This window comes from Ipomoea nil, unplaced genomic scaffold, assembly GCF_001879475.1.
Source record: "Ipomoea nil cultivar Tokyo-kokei standard unplaced genomic scaffold, Asagao_1.1 scaffold3069, whole genome shotgun sequence".
Taxonomy (NCBI): domain Eukaryota; kingdom Viridiplantae; phylum Streptophyta; class Magnoliopsida; order Solanales; family Convolvulaceae; genus Ipomoea; species Ipomoea nil.
In genome coordinates, this window is record NW_017619497.1 from 1,800,711 (window position 1) to 1,821,587 (window position 20,877).

The 20,877-nt window shown below is 37.9% G+C and overlaps 1 protein-coding gene across 1 annotated transcript; it reads left to right on the top strand.

Annotated features, from left to right (window-relative positions):
* The first annotated feature begins 2,465 nt into the window (after window positions 1-2,465).
* On the top strand, window positions 2,466-3,590 carry LOC109164743 (acetylajmalan esterase-like). The gene is made up of 2 exons (XM_019313292.1): window positions 2,466-2,469; window positions 2,554-3,590. The coding sequence occupies exons 1-2, from the start codon at window positions 2,466-2,468 to the stop codon at window positions 3,588-3,590; spliced, it is 1,041 nt and encodes a 346-aa protein (XP_019168837.1).
* The last annotated feature ends 17,287 nt before the right edge of the window (window positions 3,591-20,877 follow it).

Here is a 20,877-nt window from a genome sequence, read left to right on the forward strand (position 1 = left end):
CCGTGTACTCCTTGATGGCGGGCAACCTAAAGTCCCTCGGCAAAGGTACGTCCATGATGCTAGGGGAGAATGGTGCTGCCATCGTACCTCAGGTTCCGGCGACTGCTCCCGTGCCTCCACCCTTCTTGCTAACTCCTCGATTCTTCTCTGCAGCCTCTCGACCAGGGCCGACTCGTCAGGGTGCCGACGCAGGGCCGGCTGCGGCTCCTCCATGTGTCGGCGTGGAGCTAGTTCATCGACGTGCTGTTTATCTGAGTGTCGACGCGGAGCGGGTTCCTCGACGTTCCGTCCATCCAAGTGTCGGTGTGGGACCCGCTCATTAGCGCGTCGCTTCTCCGCCGAGTGCCGACGCAGAGCCGGCTCATCGACGCGTCGCTCCTCCAAGTGTCGACGTAGGGCCGACTCATCAACGTGTCGGCGTGGGGTCGGCTCCCGAGACTCGCCCACCTCCTCTGTGGGTGATCTCTCGGTTTGTCTGTTCTCGTGTTGGCAAGGGCCTCTGGTAGAGGACCCCTCGGCCCGTGATCCTAATCTTTGCCGCACGGGCGCCCTCTGTCCCAATCGTTCTGGCGCAGATTGGGAAGGGCCTGGTTGTCGTCTGGCCGGTCCACTTCTTTGGGCCTCTACCCCTATTTGCTGGGGCCGCGGCGTGGGCACTTGGCCTTGCAGTCCCACCGCCACCTGATTTAGCGCCGCCGTCACTACTTGCTGAATGATATCGGCGGTCGCCTGGAGGTTCACGGCTTGGTTCACCCCCCCATTGTTGAGTTGGTCTCGAAGGTCCCCGAGCCTTTCGTTCACGGCTTGGTTTACCCCTCCATTGTTGAGTTGGTCTCGAAGGTCCCCGGGCCTCCCGTTGTTGACCTGTTCTCGGAGGTCCCCTCCGCGATTGTTGGTGAGTTGGTCCCGGAGGTCACCTGAGGCATTGCCATTGTTCACGTTGCGAGAACCGTGGGAGCTGCGGGACGCCATTCTTTCAGGCTTGCTGTTGAAAGAGAAAAAGCGTAGTGTTGTAGCCTGCTTGAGTATTGGACTCAGGCTCTCAATGAAAGCACCAATGACGGTAATAACGTTACCGGTAAATAATAATATAACAATGCTATAAGAGAATATGATAGATGTATTGCTTTTGTCTCAGTATAGAAAGTACAATGCGTCCCCTGCTCAGCTGAGGGAAGTTCTATTTATGCTAGGTCCTAATGGTAACAACATGAAGAGTCATCATTGGGGAGCTGAGCTAACGGCAAGAATATGAAGAGTCATGAATGAGGCGTTGAGGCTTTAACTCTCTCTCATCAAAGGTGGCATCAATGGTGGCTTCAAAGACAATAAAGGTGACACCTGTTGGAATTCCTAACCGTTGGAGTTCTGCCCGTTGGGTTCCCATGTGATGCTGAGTCAACGCCCATTTGTGATCCGGGTCGGGTGCCAGCCCTATTATCCTGTCACCTAATATTCAATAAAAAATTAAAAAATTAAAAAAGAAAAAAAAAAAACAAGGTACTTGAATCTATGAATATGCCCACGACATCATTGATCATAATAAACAAATGTCGTTGGTGGTTCATGTTCAGTTGATCGAGTTACCATGATTTACATGCTCCAAATGCTCTGTTGGGTCGGGGTGGGGCCCCTTAGAGTTGGGGTTCATCCTTTTGGAAGAATAATAATCAAATGCCAACAATAATGGCATATTCTTAAGAGCAGGAGATCGACCTCCTCCTAATTAAGGTTAATATCTCTATCAATTGTAGCTCAAAGAGTCAATAACACACCACTCCACCACCAGGGTTCTGAGCTAAAGATGTGTTATCTGAGTACAAAGTACGTACTTGACAGTAATATAATTGATTAAATAATTTCAATATAAATATTTACAATTTTCAGTGATTTACTTGCGAAAACCAATTAGTAATTAATAAATTAAATATCTACTGATTTCAATAATTTTCCTATAGAAAAAGTTAGAGTTAAATTTGATTAGACTAGCTACAAGATGATAAACATTTTTGGGTTATAAGAATTTTATTTTGAAAAAAAAAAAGATTTTTATATTTTAAAAACTTTTCTACAACTAGTGCTAATATAAATAATAAATGTATATATAAATTAATAAAAGTATATGGTACCAATTAAAAATTAAATATAATTATAATTTATTTTTTTTGAATACAAAATTATAATTTATTAATTAAATAAAAAATAAAGGAAAACCAGATTATTTATGGTAATAGTTAAAATTAAAATTAAAATTTTATTTAAAAGGAAAACCAGTTTATTATTCCTTTTGAATCAATCCCAATTCCTTTTTAATTGGATGCATATATAATTTGTAACGTGTTTCCTACATATCAAGCATATGAATATCAAGATTTATTTACAAAAATAACTACAAACCTTGAGCATATAAATTGCAGCAATGCATGGGCAAATGAATCATTCAATCATTCACCCAATATAATATAATGGGTGTTTCTTCTTCTTCTTCTTCTTCTTCTTCTTCTTGGTTTGTGTATGTAGGAGTTGCGTTTCTCATTGTCTTCTTTCCTTTAGCTCATGCTGCAATAACTGTGAACTCCATCTACCAATTTGGAGATTCTCTCTCCGACACCGGAAACCTAATTGCTTCTGGGCTTGGGATGCAGTTCGACGCCGGAAAACTTCCTTACGGCGAAACCTACTTCCATGAACCCACTGGCCGATTCTCCGACGGCCGCCTTGTCATTGACTACCTCGCCACCAATTACAAACTCTCTTTTCTGGAGCCGTACCTCAACGACGGCGCGGACTTCACTCAGGGCGTTAATTTCGCGGTCGCCGGAGCAACGGCGCTGGACGAAGATTTCTTCACTGCGAAAGGCATTACCTTCAAGACGTTCAAGCAACCCATCAGCGGCCAACTCAAGTGGTTCGATGAGCACCTCAACTCCACTTGCCGGCAAACCGCCGACGGCTGCAAGAAAAGGATCGAAGAATCTCTGTTCGTGTTCGGCGAGTACGGCGGCAACGACTATTTTACTTCCATCGACAACGGCAAATCTCTGGAAGAAGTTAAAACTTACGTCCCGTCGGTGGTGGGGGCCATCACCGCCGGCGTGAGGGAGATTATCAAGGTGGGGGCGAAGCAAATACTTGTTCCCGGGCCGTATCCCTTCGGGTGCCTCCCCGCTCAGCTCACAGCCTCCGCCGGCTCCGACCCGGCATCCTACGACGACCAGGGATGTCTCATAGATTACAACAACCTCGCTAACTCCCACTACGATCTCTTGAACGGCCAAACTTCTACCATCAACAGTGAGTTCTCATCCGAAGGTGTTAAGGTGGTTTTAGGGGATCAACGGGCTGGTTTTCTCAGAGTTCTCAAGAACCCAGAAAACTTTGGAATGGACACCGAAAATTTGCTGAAAGCCTGTTGCGGAACCGGCGGGGACTATAACTACGACCCCAATAGATTGTGTGGATCGGACGGCGTTAATGGATGCCCCAATCCCGAAAAGGCTTTGCAATGGGACGGTGTACATCTCACCGATAAAACATATGGTTCCGTTGCCGTATATCTCATCACCAATGACATTCCTAAGCTTGGTTAATTCACTTTTTGTAATATTATATTATTAAATAACTGACTTATCATTTCGATAATATAATTATAAATCATTATTCCATCATATATAGTGTTTTATTTTCTCCTTAAATCCCCAATCTCAAATGACCCTATACCCTTACCCGACAGAAGACTCAGGAAACAATGCTTGCCCATGATGGATCTGTCTACTTTGGGTATAAACGTCATTTTGCTTAACTACAATATACATTCTTCTAACTCATAATGTACATTATTTTAAACCCTAATGTACATTATTTTAAAGTATAATTATGCAAATTATATTACCTCAGATGTTTCATTATTTTAACATGTAATATAAATTATTTTAAAACATAATGTACATTATTTTTATTCATAATATTCACGATGATATTTTGGATCGTGGCCCACATAGCTGTGTGGAACATTATCCCCACAATAATTTTCCATATAATCCCTACACTGCCGCCGCTAATATTTGAACATTGGGCTACTGTTTTATTCATGCAGCACATATATGCACATAAAAGTTTCCTCGGATCGATACTTGATGATACGTAAATAATGTAACTGTAATGCCCCCATTTTTCATAATTTTGAGCCTAGATTCTAAGATTCAAATAAGGGTAAAAGAGGTACGTGGATTGTGAAATTTAATCAACAACCAATATCAAAAAAACTCTGATGGTGACCTTCGCGGAGATCCTATCCGAGCACTCCTCACCGGCAGCGACCTATCGGTCGCCGGAGGACCAAGACTTACTCGAAAGAAGCACAAAGAAAATGAAAAGAGATAGAGAGCAACTGAACTCCCCTACGATAATCCCAACTCTAGAGACAGTTCAAGAATCGCCGATGGCCGTAGGTGTGATGTTATCACATCTTTGCTTGTTATTATAGTTATTTTGAATCATCTCAGTATTTAAGTTCTTTAATTTTGCTTATTTAATACATATTTTCCTTGCTATTATCATTTGATTATGGTTCACACTTGTTTTGAATGTTTTACGGTGTTTGTTAGTGTTTTTGAACCATTGTAGGTCAATTCTATGAGCAAGGGAAGTTCAAGGATGAGTTTGGAGCAATTTTGGACAAGTTCGGGGACCAGAGGGCTTGACGCGTCGAAAATTTCCAGAAAGTTTGGTGATCGGGACCTGCTGGTCTCGACGCGTCGAGCGAAGGCGCGGAAATCAGAAGCAAAAGGGGCAATTCTTTATTTAAATATAGGAATTATAATTTGAGTCCAATTTTGTACAAGATTCCTATTTCATCTCAACTTTGTATCCACTATAAAATCCCTCCTTCCTCAACCCTAATAACGGAGACCGGGAGAATACAGAGATTCTTGGAGACAAGAAGGAGAGAAATCAAGAGCCACAAGTTGTCTTGGAAAGCAAGAAGAAGACTAGGGAGATTTGGGAGAATCGTCTGGTTAATTCTTGTACTCTTTTGATGATTTGTAATTCTTTATTTATATTTGCTATGTATAATTTAGTCATGCTTGGCTAAATTCTTTAGAGATTCTGGAGTAAAAGTGTTTATGAACCTATGTGCCTGAGCTCTCAGTTTCTTTAATATATTATTATTTGGGTTTAATACTTGTGTTGCAATCGTGATAATATTGTTTGATGCTTGTAATTAATGGCCATAGTTACTAGCTTCATAGCCATGTTTGTGTCACCAATGGGAGTTGGGGCATAAATTAGGGCACACACAATTGCACCTAATAGTTGGTCCTTGGGAAAGGGGAACTTATTAGGGGAAGTTTATTCTAGATTATTGCTCATCGGGAGATGGTAGTAATTAGGAATAATTGAATGCTGATCTTTGATCTTATTGGGTGTTTAAGCCATGGGAGTGGAAATTCACTAGGAATAGAGATTACGGAAGTAATTCGATTCCACTTTGCATTCCCACACAAATCTTAATTCCAAACTAAATATTGCAAACGATAATTGGCACTAGGTGATTAAATACTTGAATCCCATGAATCTCAACTTCTCTCTAATTGTTTTCAAAATCCTGAACCTCTGTTTTATTTTATTTATTTTATGCCAATCAATCATCTAAGTAATTGTTAGGATTAGCTCTAATGAATAAGTTAGTAACTAGTGCTTGATACAACCACTTCCCTGTGGATCGATAACTCGTACTCCGAGAATTATTTGTTTGCAAATATACTACGCATCAAGGTGCTTCAACACCGGATTCGAACCAGTGGACGACCCCAGCGGCAACCCCTAACCAAGCATGGGCAAGGAAGTTCGAGAATTTTTCGCAGGAGGATGAAGTGGTTTCCAACGAAGAAGAGATGGAATCTGATGGGGCAAAATTCGACTATCCAGTTATTCGGGTCACCAAGGAAGAGAATGAGAGATTGAGGCGGCCATGGCGTCGATCCCTCATCATCAAGGTACTGTGGGCAGAACGGTGAACTGCACCTACCTACTTCAGAGGTTACAGAAGATGTGGAAACCAGAATCTCACTTTGATTTGATTCCTCTGGACCAAGACTATTATATTGCTAAGTTTGAATCCTTGAGGGATTACGATGTCGCCAAGTACGAAGGTCCGCGGATGATCATGGGCCATTACATTGTAGTTCAAGAATGGAAGCCGAATTTCATCCCAAAGAAAAACAAGACAAGTAAGTTGCTACTTTGGGTTAGATTTCCAGTTATACCAATACAGTATTTCGAGGAAGATTATTTCCTCAAGAAAATAGGGAAAAGTGTTGGCCGCCCGGTCAAGATTATACTACAACAAGTCTCACGTCCAAAGAGAAATTTGCAAGGATTTGTATTGAGATTGATATTTCTAAGCCTCTATTATCTAAATTCGTTCTGGAACAAGAGGAATGGCCAATTGAATACAAGGGGTTTCATTTGGTATGCTTTAAGTGCGGCTTGTATGGCCATCGACAGGAACAATGTGACAAAGAGGCTACTACCAGTGAAGGTCTTACAGATGGGAATGGCAGTCAACAGGAATCAGCACAGACGGAGCCAATCGAAAAGCCTAAGGAAAAGTATGGCTCTTGGATGTTAGTAACGCTTAAGGAGAAAAGATATCCTAATGGGAATGGGGGAAGAATGGCCACTGGAAAGCTCGGAAACAACCGTCAAAACTCTCCCCAGAACAACGACATAGCACCAGAAGGAGTAAAATTGAAGAGTTGTTAAGCTAGCTGTTATGATTGAAAGTGTTTGGTAAAATTAGCTTCTTGATAAGCTGATAAATGTAAAAAGACTAAAAAAGACATCTTCATAAAATTTAAATTAGTTTATTTACATATTAAAATTTAACATTGTCTTTAAAAAAAATTAACATTTTAAAATAAAACTATTAGCATAACCATGATCTAGCATCTCATAATGAAGTAGCAATATTGTTGCAAATCGAATAGTAATAATCATAATAATAATGGTGACGGTGGTGGTGGTGGTGGTGAATAATAATAATAATAATAATAATAATAATAATAATAATAATAATAATAATAATAATAATAATAATATTTGCGGTGAAAGTTGTGGATAAAAGAGAAGAGAAAAGGGTTTTAATTGGGAAGGATAAATTATGTCATTTATTTAAAATAATAAGGATAAAGATGGAAAAAAAAAGTTAGGAAGCTAGGAGCTTATTTTGAAAAGCTACCTAAGGTAGCGTTCTGAAATAAGCTCTTATTCTAAGCTAAGAGCTTATTTTGGGAACATTACCAAACAGAGCTTATAGCTTATTAGTAGCTTAAAATAAGCTATAAGCTCCTAAATAAGCTCTACCAAACAGAGTCATAGTTTTCTCCTTAAATCCCCAACCCCAAATGACCATATACCCTGACCTGACAGAGGACTCAGAAAACACTGCGTGCGCACAAGGAATCTGCCCACTTTGAGTATAAACGTCATTTTGCTTAACTTTATTTTTTCACGCGCCCAATTACAACATACATTTTTATAACTCATAATGTACATTATTCTAAACCATAATGTACATTATTTTAAAGTATAATTATGCACATTATATTACCTCAGATGTTTCATTATTCTAACACGTAATATACATTATTTTAAGACATAATGTACATTATTTTTACTCATAATATTCACGATGATATTTTGGATCATGGTCCACATAGCTGGTGTTAGGAACATATGTATTAGGATTTTGATGATACCAATGTAACTTAGATGTAGACCCCTAACTTTGTGTTAATTATTTCGCTACTTCGTCTTAGACGAAAGGTACCCTAACTCACTGTGTAATTCGTGTTAAGTTAGTCAAACATACGAAACCGAGTTATGATCTTTTAGTTAGGTTTCTATGAACGAAAGAAGAGCTGATTAATGAAGCAGAACCACATCTCAGATGGACCACGAATGAACAGATGATCCCTTACAATCGAAAGCAGAAATCGAAAGAAATCTTTCGACCAGAGACATTATATCTAAAGGTCAGACTGCCAAGACAATTCATCTTCTCTTAACTCAAGAAGAATGTTGTCAAATGTCTCAGCTAATGGATCATCCTAGGAATAAGTATTCCTAAGAAAATGAGCACACTTATCTAGGTGCATTAAATGTCAAGTACCACTTTTCAGAGCTAGAAGACAAAACTTACAGGAGCTCTTGTCTCCGACGTCTATATGGTACAACTGCATTTAATGAAGCAATAAATGCACCAGGCTCTCCGGCCCTTAACCACTGGATCATAGGTTTGAAATATCATCTCCCTCCAACGGATGGATATTTTCTCTCCTATAAATACCCATCTTCTCCATGATAGAAGGTGCTGGTTTTTATTACAACTGATCATACACATTCAAAAGCTCCTTATACAAGTTCACTCTCTCAAGCTTTTGAAAACCAGTGTTTTAAGGCGTGAAGCTTACAAGAAGAAATATCATAATTTATCTTCACAACCTTGAAGAAGTCTTGCACATTGTATACGTTAATCATCCAACCTTCAACCAGCGAGCCAAGACTTCAACCAGTTGGAGAAACACGCAAATCTTTTCTACCAACCCTCAACTCTGAAGAAGACGTTGATAGAGGCGGAATAAACTCTAGGAGTTGAAAAACCTACGAGTAGCTGTCCGGCTTAGTGATCAAGGAAGCTATCTTGGTGTAATTTGTACTAGGAGTGATAGTGCAAACCTTTCACGAGTTGTGAAAGAAGAGTGGAGTAGGCACAGTTGGCCGAACCACTATAAAAATCTCTTGTCTCTCTCTCTTTATTTTCTCATTGCTTTACTTTCGTTCATTTCATATCATTCGACCCTAAACGAAAGATTTCTTAAAACAGCAAATAGTGCAAAGCAATCTAAAACTCGTATAACATATCCGCTGCGTAATAACCCCAAAAGGAGTTATTTTAGAGAAAAACGAGTTGAGTCTATTCACCCCCACTCCCTCTAGACTCTCCTTTCGACCCTACCGGGACCAACAGCTGGTCCACACCATAATTTTCCGCAAAATTCCTACACTGCTGCCGCTAATATTTGAACATTGATATCTTCTCTCAAATACTACCTACTGAATCATTAAACAAAACATGTGGCGCTAGTTTTTTTTTTTTTGGAGACGGGTGGAGGGGTGTGACCCCACTAACTAGCTACTTCTCCTACTACACAGAAGCTCACGATCCTTAACCAGAATAGCATCCATGCTGCTAGATAGGGTCGAAAACTCAATTCAATCGCAAACCCTTTGACAGGCAAGTTTTGCAAGGTGGTCGGCCGCATTGTTGAACTCACGTAGAGAAAAGTTGATCATGATTCTCCAATCTCTAGAGATCCACTGGTTACACAGCTTGACAAGCATACCACATTCACCCATGGGTTCGGTATCTCTAGTGAGCCATTCAACCACTTGTTTCGAATCGATTAGAATGTGAATCTCTTTCCTCCCTGAGACTTATATGCTAATTGCTTATATATATATTATTAATAAACATCAACAAAAAAAAATATTTCATTAGAAATTCATAACAATATTGAACAAAAAAAATTTATAATAAAAGAATTGATTAAATAAAATCTTTAAAAATATAATTACAAGTTGCATAAAATAAAAAAAAATAAAAATCTAATATTAATAATATATATACAAAATTATACTTGATATATTGGTAGGCATCACACAAAGAACTATTATTTGCAATAGCAATTTGAGACTGCGAACAACAATAAGGTGCTACTGTTTGCAACCCTAAATTGTTGTTGCGAACAGTAGTTTGCTATTCATAGTAACCTAGTGTTAAAAAATATGAAAATTTTATATTACGAATATAAACACAAAAAGAATAAAAATCAAAATATACTAAAATTTGACGATGAAAAATTTGCTTTGTTCATGTATTTAGGGAGAATTAGAGAAAGTTAGAGATAAAAAAAATCATTGAAAAAATAAAAATAAAAATAAACAAGCAATAATGAAGTAAAAACAATATTATTTCGAATTTTTAGATTATGATTGTAAAGTTTAGGAGAGAGAGAAAAAGTTGGTAGAGTTTAGGTATGAGGAAAATATAGGATAATGAAGAAAAAAATAACTATATTAAATTTAGATAGGTTTATAAAGTTTAAATAGGGAGAAAAAAAAGAGTTTAAATAAGAGAGAGAAAACATTCAAAGTTGTTAGAAAGAAAATTTTGAAATCTTGCGGTTGATGGTTGGATTTCAACTATTTATATTTGAGAAAGAAAAGTCTACAAAAATCCTAAAATTAAAAAGTCTACAAAAGTTCATAACTTTTTGAATACCACATGACTTTTAAAGACTCTTTAAAAGTCTTAATCGAATATCACACAACTTGACTCTTTAAAAATCTTGATTGAATACCGCCTGACTTTTAAAGACATTCTAAAAGTTTGAATTGAATACCTCCAAATTTTTAAAGTTCATAAAAGTCTTTAAAATTCTATGAAAGTCATGATTGAATACACCCCCATTACTTTCTCTATGAATGGCAGACTTAGCTTTCATCATAATATCAATATATCATATACGCTATAGAAGTTTCCTCGGATCGACACTTGATGATATGTAAATAAATAATGTAACTGTAACGTCCCCATTTTTCATACTTTTGGGCCTAGATTTTAATATTTAAATAATGGTAAAAGAAAGAGAAAAAGAGATAAAGTTAAGATAGATCATAGATTAAATCCAAAACATCCACATGAGGGTGCTACCGCCACAACTACCCACCCTCGGGTATGTGCACAGGCTAAAACATCAAACTATAAACTAGAGTCATAAGTTCTATATACAACAAAAAGGGGTTCGTGAACCCCGATGTCTAAGCACCGACAAAATATGGTAGTCTAGCTACATCAATCCACTAATGATAGTCTCCAAAATAAGAAGGAAGGGTTACTAAGTCTAACTATCAAATTAAATAACCATCTAGAGCTACACACTACAACCTCGATAAGTGCGCTCTTATCATGCATGAAGTCAACCTGAAAAGGGTTATAAGAAAACATAGGAAAATAACTGGTTAGCATAAAATGCTCAGTATAAGACCACTCAACCCTGTAAAAATAATATAGATATAGATTTAGAAAACGGTTTGACATTCACACGTATATCACATAGGGTCAAAGATAGGCACAACAATCAATCAATGCATCACATGTATGGATAGTTCACATATATAAGCATCTAAACTTACTTACATATACATATACATATATTCACAGTTCATGCTCATACTAGTAACATATTAACAGTACTTACAATGCAACATGTATACAAAGATGTTTTTGATACATATGCTTGGATGCTTCAAGATAGATAACATGTGATGTGATGTGAGAGAGACAGAGTAATGCAAATCTATACTTTCATGCTAAGTACTCAAATAGTAAGAGTGAATACTTTACTTCCCATGTAAACATTTGTAAGACATGCAATACTGAAAACGAAGCTCGGTAAGTATAAACATCATTTATATAGATACATTCACTCTCAAACACATAGTACTATAGTAATACTACTGGAGGAATCTCATATCAATCTCATCATTCTCATCACTTCATCAATATGGGTCATAAGAGGCAGGTATTCCGCCGCAGCGAAATCCTAGTGAACGGTGCTTCCCACAAAACCGCCACATTCGTAACTACGGAACCTCAATCACGTGGGGAGGTAGGAACGTCACGATTCGTGAGATGAACCTAATCCGGGCTCAGCGAATATCGGCCGACCTAATCTCCTCTTGCCCACAAATCTCATATCAATTTCTCTTTCTTTTCTTTCTTTGGAATCAGGTATCGTACTTTCAGTGTGCATACCCCCGAACTAAGATTCCAAGCCCAGCGGGTATTATCAAACCTAGTAGCCTAGGATTTTTCGACCAAGCTACTTCAATCATAATTCCGGGAGTGTTCCACCAGGTCTCATCATAACATTTTCGGGAGTGTTTTACCTAATCACATCATAACATTTTTGGGAGTGTTCCACCGGGTGTTCGGGTCTCATCACAACATCTCATCATACAGCCGAAAAGACATAGTCCAAACGGGAACCTCCAAAATATATCATTTTCCTCACATCACATAATAGTAGTATGTAGTATAGCATATTTAAACTTCCCTTTCTCTATAGCGCGAATCATAATGATATGCATGCTTTTCAAAAGAGTATATATATATATATATATATATATATATATATATATATATATATATATATATATATATATATTTATTTATTTATTTATTATTTTTTTTTTTGAAAATAGTTTAAGGCTATAATATAGGCTTTTCATACCCTTAAGTAAATATAGCTCAAAATGCTCGAAAGTCATGAATCTAAATATGACATGTGGCGAGTAATGATTTATGCACAAATGGTCACATAAAACATGACAACATGATTTATAGTGCATCTATTCAACACATGTGGAGTACTTAAACAAAGCCAACGTCAACACACGTTTCAATGTTTTGATCAATTTGCATATAACTCCAATATACTCAAAAGCACTTAGAAATCATTTTTTATGCTTGGTTCGAAAATGGATTTCAATCATATAACACATAGACACATTTCATACAAACAAGTCGTCACAATCCCGAGTCTCGCGAGCCTCACGGACCCCCAAGTCATGGACCGGGATGATCCAGACATCGGGCTGAGCCTCAAGGACCCTGCACCAACACAGTAGCCTAACGGAGATAAGTGACGGAGCTTGAGAAGCCCCGTCACATGCTTCCGCCAAGCCACGGCCCAGAGTGGCGGAACTCTCAGGGAGTCCGTCACTCTGGTCCGCCAATAGGCGGAGCTGGCCCAACTCCATTGGTTAGCTCCGCCAAGCTAGAGCTCGGAGAAACAGTAGCTTCCTGAGCTCTATCCATGGGATTTTCATGGCGACACCTCCACTTCTAAACCACCACACTCTTCCAAAACACTCAACAACAACATTATGGCATCAAAATACATCATCTACACAACAATATAGGCAAAACAATATATAAATCTCTATCACAACAACAAATGCCAATACACAAGAATATTAACAGAGATAGGGAAAAATAATAGGTTTTTGGACATCTATGATTATACCTTGAGCTTGCTAGAGCTTAGTATGAACCCATCATCCTTCTTCAACTATGACTTTCACCTTCACCTCCTATTATTCCCCAAACAAGAACACATAGAACAAATATCATACACATCCATTTAAACAAGGAAGAAGATGAAATGGGAGAAGATGAAAGATGGAAATGAATCGAGGAAGATGAAGGAGAATGAAGGAAAATGAAAGGAGATGAAATGCTCACTATAACAAGATTTTAGTTCAAAATATATACACAAAAACGCCATCTGCTAACATTTATAAAACCAAAAGCATGGTATACACACATAGCAGATAGTGTTGGAATTTTTAGCATAAAATGACAATATTGAATGGTTATTTTGTGGTACAAATATATGTGGGGTCTATTTCCGATTTGGGTCGGGTTAAGGTGGATTCGCACTCTTAGTAGTGAGATGAAGAATTTGATATAATGTACACTCAAATGAGTAATAAGTGAATAAGAAATTGATTCTCAAAGTGAACCTATTTGAGAGAAGTCGAAAAATTCTGATTAATGCTAATTTGTTAGCATTCTCACGAATGGAAAATTAAGCATTCGTTTGTTGCTTAATTAACCAATCTTGGTGCTTTTAAATATGAAAGGTGTTGATGATCTAAAGCACAATTCGTGCTTTGTGGAATTGTGTAGCACAAATCGTGCTTCTTTGCTAAGCACTGATTCGTACTTCAATTCATGAAGCACGAGCTGTTGGCGCTTTGATGCCCCGAATCGATTAGCACGAGTTGGTGCATATTTAAGTAACGATTCGTGCTTTTATTTCGGATGTCTCGGTCATTTCTGAATCGTTAACCTTTCTTATGTACGGACTTCTTGGTCACTCAGATATTTTTGAAACGAATTGTTATGGTCGGTACGAATTAATTTCGTGATCGTTGATATTATTGCAATAATAAGTATGATTGTTTCAAGCGTTATAATTCAATTATTAAATTGAATTAATGTTGGTTTATGTGTCATGATTGTGCTTTTAATTCCCGTCTCCTACAAAAATCTTGGATGGAAGGCAAAATGGTTTTTTTTTAACACGCCAGTTTGTAAACTATCAAAACCTTTTGATTTTCATTTCTTTCTTCTCTCGATTCTTTTTGCTACAAAGGAAAAGAAATCCTGCCAACATCTTCCGTAAATTCGTACAGAGTGCTCAACTTGTGTTCTAGTTCGTCAGGCTTTGGGTTTGAGTGCTTGAACGCCAAAGTCGTAGTCCATTTTATTTTGGGAGATTGACGCCACAATGCTCCTAGCACCCTCGGGAGGTGGCGAATCGATTTTAAGGAGAGTGTGTGTACACATGACTCGGCCTTCCTCTTCTTTCTCGTTTGGTTAAAACCTCATGTTAGAAACTCTTTCTCGTTTATATGTTTTTGTTCTTGGTTTCGTACCAAGTGGTGAGATTAATCTCATAAAGATTAAATCCCTTGTATTAGTTTCGTACTAGTTGTGGTGAGATTATTTTTTATAAAAATAAATCCCTATTTTGTTGATATATATATTTCGTATACATATGTTATTTTTGGTTTTGTACCAAAAATTGATTGGAATTAATGTTCTACAAAATAAATTTCATTTTCTTATAAATATATATTATTTTATATATATTTTGTGTATCGATTTATTCACCGAATTTCCAACCATTAGTATATCAAACATGGAGCAAAATAGATAAGGTTGATAGCCATTGGTCCTTACCTCAAGCAGTTAACCACAACCACAAGAATTCCCACTCCCTTTCTATATATCCTCAAGCTTGGTCTTCTTAATCACCACCTAAGACCCAAAACCAAATAACAACAACAACATTAACACACGCACACACGTTGTAACAGAAGAAGGAAAGAAATGGAGAAAAAGAAAGAAGCTAAGAAGAAGGAGAATTTTGATTTGCTGGTATAGAATAGGTTAGTTTGAGTTTGGGCTCAAATCTTGGGCCATAATAGATATAACAAAAGACCACATGTTTGCCCAATCGTTATACCCTGCACCACGGCATACAGTGCACTGTGCGCTCTGCGCTTCCCAAATCGTACAGTACACTGTGCGCCCCGCGCCTCCCAAAACGACGTCGTTTTAGGAGGCGCGGTAGGAAGTTAACATGATTATGTATATTTTTTATTATGTACATTTTTTATACAATTATGTACATTTTTTTAATACAATTATGTACATCCGAATCACAAATTTTTTGTGTATTATGTTAAGAGTTGATGTGTATTATGTTAAAAGTTTATGTTTATTATGTATTACGTTAGATTATGTGTATTATCTTTTAAACAAGAGTATGTGTATTTTGTTATATAATTATGTACATTCATGTATACAATTATGTGTATTCTAGTATAACATTATGTACATTTTTGAATATGATATTTTTTTAAGAAAAATTAACTGCCAAACACTGGGTAGCGAAATTTCAAAAAAAAAAAAAAATTTGAAACGAAGTCGTTTTGCATCTGGGCGCACAATGCAACGCGCGCCGTGGTGCAGGATATAAATTGCCTTTAAGCCCATGTTTGCCTCAAATAGATTTTTGAATTCAAACTTTTGATATAAAATAAATAATAATATAAGTAAGGTTTATACAATCATAAATAACTTTATAAATATTTTATACTAAAATCATATAATTTGAGTTTACCGCTTCCAATTATTTATTCTGAAAAACTAGCTTGTTCCTTTTCTTCGCGGATAAAATCTCATTAGTTACGTTGATGACACACTCTCGTGGGCTGTCCAACTTCTTTTGTTAAGGCTCGGAATGGATCTTCCATAGTAGCCAATCCTGCAGCACAAAATTAGATATGTTAGAATTCATCTATTTTGTCCATGCTCATATCGTATCGATCATTCCTATCTCTAGAACTCTTTATGTATTTATAAATAGTTCCTTCATGTATACTTATATAATTAAGAACTATTTAATAACAATATATTCTTCCCTTTGTTGGTTTTGGAGTGCGAAAACAAACAATGTTGCACGTAGCAGTACTGTTAATATGGCTGTATCGTGTGATCGAAGATGGGGATTATTGATTTCTGTGTCATGTTGTTACACTACCTTAAAAACCTTTACGACCATAGAATCGCAAGTTTTCGACAGGTTTAGCACAGAACAACAGAGCTCATGAGTGTTTACGTTATCAAAAAGTGTACCTTATAATGATGGGGAAGGGCGGTTTATATACTGGAAGCTATAACCGCCCAGCCCATCTCAGCCATACAAACAAAGCTAAAAGTGTGGAGTGTGGACAAGACCAACGCCTCGCTCGCTCACGTTCTGAAGATTAGAAAGAAGAGTGAACAAGGTGACTAGTTATTCCACGAAAATAGGGGTTAAAAATATAGATGGGGTGCAAAACTTTGACCCCACCGCGACGCGCGAATCGAGCCGAGCGGGCGGGCGGCGGCGCGCGCGTGGTTTCCCCTTATTTCCCTCCATAACACTTCAAACCTTGTAAAAGGAGTTGGTGTTTAAAAGGTGAGATAAGATGGGCTAGCTTTCCAATGTGGGACACTTGGTAAAGACACTTTCTAAGCCTTTGCCTCATTAATGTTCCCAACAATCCCCCACACATTTCATGGGGCAAAGTTATACCCAAGAATACCTGAGCCAGCACAAGAGCTAATTTCCATGTCAGTGTACGAAACTTGAACTGCCATGAAGTGACACTTAAGTAACTTGTCGCCCGAGAGTGAATTGAATCTTGAACTCGTCGGTTTACTGAGTTTTGAACTTATATGAACTTATTAACTCTTAAAGAGTCCCTGTTTGTCTAGCTCAATCTAGAAATCAACTATGTCAAGTCTATCTCGACATAGACCACTCATAACAGGCTACAAAGTACGTACTATTTTTACAGTTTTTCTTGTAGTAAGTTTTTTCTGTGAGTTTATTTGGCCACCAAAGTGGTTCATCACGAATTGCTTACATCATTGGGTTTCAGACCCATCTCCCTTGAAGTATCAAGAATGGTTTTCCTGTTTAAGCCTTTTGTGAACGGATCTGCAATATTCCTTTCAGATCTCACAAACTCCATTGTGATCACCCCATTTAATATTAGTTGTCTTACAGACTCATGTCTGACTCTTATGTGTCTTCTTTTCCCATTATAGACACTATTTTGTGCAACACAAATGGCAGTTTGTGAATCACAGTGCATAGGAACAGCCGGTGCTGGACACCCCCACAATGGCACGTATGCTAGTAGGTTTCTCAGCCACTCGGCTTCTTGGCTTGCCAAGTCTAGAGCTATGAATTCGGCTTCCATAGTTGACCTAGCAATGCAAGATTGTTTGGTTGATTTCCATGAGATGGCTGCCCCACACATAGTGAACACATATCCACTAGTTGAGCTTACATCCTCACTGTCATTTACCCAATTCGCATCACAGAACCCTTCTAGCACTGCCGGGTGTCCTTTGTAATTAAGACCCCAGTCCATGGTGCCTCTCAGGTATCGTAATACTCTTCTCAATGCATCCCAATGCGAAGTGCTAGGGTTGTGAGTATAGCGACTGAGTTTGTTTACTGCAAACGCAATATCCGGTCTAGTGTAATTCATTAAAAACATTAGACTCCCATTTATTTTTGTGTATTCATCTTGAGATACACTATTCTCTACATTTTTAGATAGTTTGACACTTGGATCAAATGGGGTTTTAGCTGGAGTTGCTTCATGAATGTCAAACTTCTTCAGAAGTTTCTCTGTATAATGGCTTTGTGACAGCAAATAGCCATTACCAGTCTTTGTAACTTTTATTCCCAGAATAACATCGGCTTCCCCTAAGTCCTTCATTTCAAACTTGTTAGAAAGAGTTCTTTTAGTCTCATTTATAGCCTCAAGACTTGAGCTAAAGATCAGCATGTCATCTACATATAAACATATTATCACTGTGATTGACTCTATCTCTTTTGAGTATAAGCATGCATATGATCTATTAGTAGAATAACCCAAATCTAACAACATTTTATGAAATTTTTCATACCATTGTTTAGGGGCTTGTTTTAAGCCGTATAGAGACTTCTTAAGTCTGCACACTTTCCCTTCCTGTCCCGGATCAACACAGCCAGGAGGTTGCTCCATGTAGATTTCTTCTTCTAGTTCACCATTTAAAAAGGTTGTCTTTACATCCATTTGATGAACTATCAACCTGTGAGAAGAAGCAAGAGAAAATAGAACACGAATGGTTGCTATCTTTGTTACTGGTGAGTATGTATAGAAATAGTCCCCACCAAATTTTTGTGTGTAGCCTTTGGCTACTAGTCTGGCCTTGAACCGTTCGATTGACCCATCTGGTCTCAACTTTCTTTTGAAAATCCATTTGCAGCCAATTGGTTTACAGCCCTTAGGTCTATTGACCAGTTCCCAAGTGTGGTTAGACTGGATGGAGTCTAGCTCACTTTTAACTGCTTCTTTCCACAATGTGGAATCTACTGAGCGAATTGCTTCTTCGAAGCTCTTGGGCTCTTCTTCTAGGACTAATTGACATATGAGTTGATCGCAAAGTTCATTTAGATCTTTCAACTCAGTTACATATGTTAAGAAGTCAGAGCCAAAGCTTTTCTCAACTCTAGGCCTTTTACTTCTCCTTGGCTCCTCAGAGTTGGTTGGAAAACTGGGAAAGATATTCTGCGTATCTTGAATTCTAACAACAGGTGAATCATTAGCATTCTTTAACGGAAATATGTGTTCAAAGAATATGGCATCTATAGATTCACACATAGCACGATTTTCCAAACACATAAACCTGTATGCTGCACTATTCTCGGCATACCCTACAAAAACGGCATCTAAAGTTTTAGATCCCAAGTTTGGCCTTTTGAAGGATGACAATCCTACTTTGGCCAAACAACCCCATACCTTTAGGTATTTGAGATTTGGAGTGTGACCTTTCCAAAGTTCATAAGGGGTTTTTCAAACCTTTTGTGCGGGACCCTATTTAGGATATGGTTTGCTGTTAGAACAGCTTCTCCCCACAAGGAGTCTGGTGCACCATAACTGATTAACATTGCGTTTATCATTTCTTTGAGTGTTTTGTTTTTTCTCTCGGCAATGTCATTCTGTTGCGGAGTATAAGGGGCAGTTATTTCATGAATAATGCCCGAAGATTCACACAGAGATCTCAAAGAATTGGATTCGTATTCTCCCCCTCTATCGGAGCGGAGCCGTTTAATTTTCTTGTCTAGCTAATTTTCTACTTCAGTTTTAAAAGACTATAAATTTTCCTTCGGCTTCATCTTTTGTTCTTAGTAAATATACTTTTGAGAACCGGGAGAAATCATCAATAAATGTAATATAATACCATTTTCTACCTCTACTTTCAGTAGTTTTGAAGTCAGCTAAATCGGTATGAATTAATTCTAATACAAATGTAACACGAGAATTCACATTTGAAAACGATTTCCTGGCAAACTTTGCTTCAGCACAGATTTCACATTGTGTACTGATAAGTGCTGATTTGTCTATATTTTTGCTCCTTTCACTAAGCCATTTTGTTTATAGATCATTCCAAATTTCATTAGATTAGGACTAATTTGTGTTATTTTGCAAGGAATTTGGTTTGAAAAGCTTTGGAAGCAAAAATGAATATTTTCATGCATTTTGAAGGACATTGGAGTCAAGTGGAGCATTTTGGATGAATTTGGAGTCAATGAGAGCCAAATATGAAGCTATGGAGATGGATGCAACACTTCCAAAGGAGTCTAGGATGGTTCTTTCAATGGTCTTGGTCATGTGGGCAAACCAAAGCAAAAGAGAAGCAAGCGACCATGCAATTGCAATTCCCGACCTGCACGTTGACGTCATGGTTTTTGGACCATATATCAAGCTAAAAACATCCAAATTACATGATTCTTGTCCCATTGAAAAGAAGACTCAAAGGGCTACAACTTATATTCAGATATCAAAGCCTAAAAAGGAAGCCACAGTGGTCAAAATCATCCTTGAAGTTGAAGTTCCGAACTTACAGATTTCACCCGAAACTGACCACTGTTTGGTAATTTGATCATATCTCGGCCTAGAAATGTCCAAATGCAGTGATTTTTGCTCCAATGGAAAGAAGACTCGAAGAGCTACAACTTTCATGAAGACATCGAAGCCTAATTCTGAGCATAAAGTGGTCAAAATCAGCCTACAAGTCGGAGTTGCGTTGCAGAGAAGCACTCGACGCGTCGAGAATTTTCTCGACGCGTCGAATCTGGGCAGTGAGATCGCGTTTTGCAATCTGTAAATGCTCGAAGCGTCGAGAATTACTCTCAACGCGTCGAGCCCCCCGTCTCTGCTCTATTTTAGCTGAGTTTTCACTCATTTGTACTCGGTTTTGAACCCCATTCGAACCCAAACTCTTTTCTACTCTTTCCTTTCATATTTTAGTGTTAGATTAGGTGTAGATTTAGGTTCTTTATCATATTTCGTGCTTGTATTCAAGGATTAAACATTTGGATTCCAAGATTTAGCATCAATTTCTTTAGAGAAGTTTTCTTCTCCCTTTTATCTCTTTATCTTGCAATGTTTATGCTTTACACTTGTGTTTTTGTGCTCTTTATGCTATTTAATCATGAGTAGTTAGTTTATGGACTTGAGTTAGGGTTGTATTATATATCTTGATGCTTGATTTGTGATTATTGCATAAAGGGGATTTTGCCTACCTAGGGTTCTTGAGTTTATGAAGGATTTGTGTTTGTATTT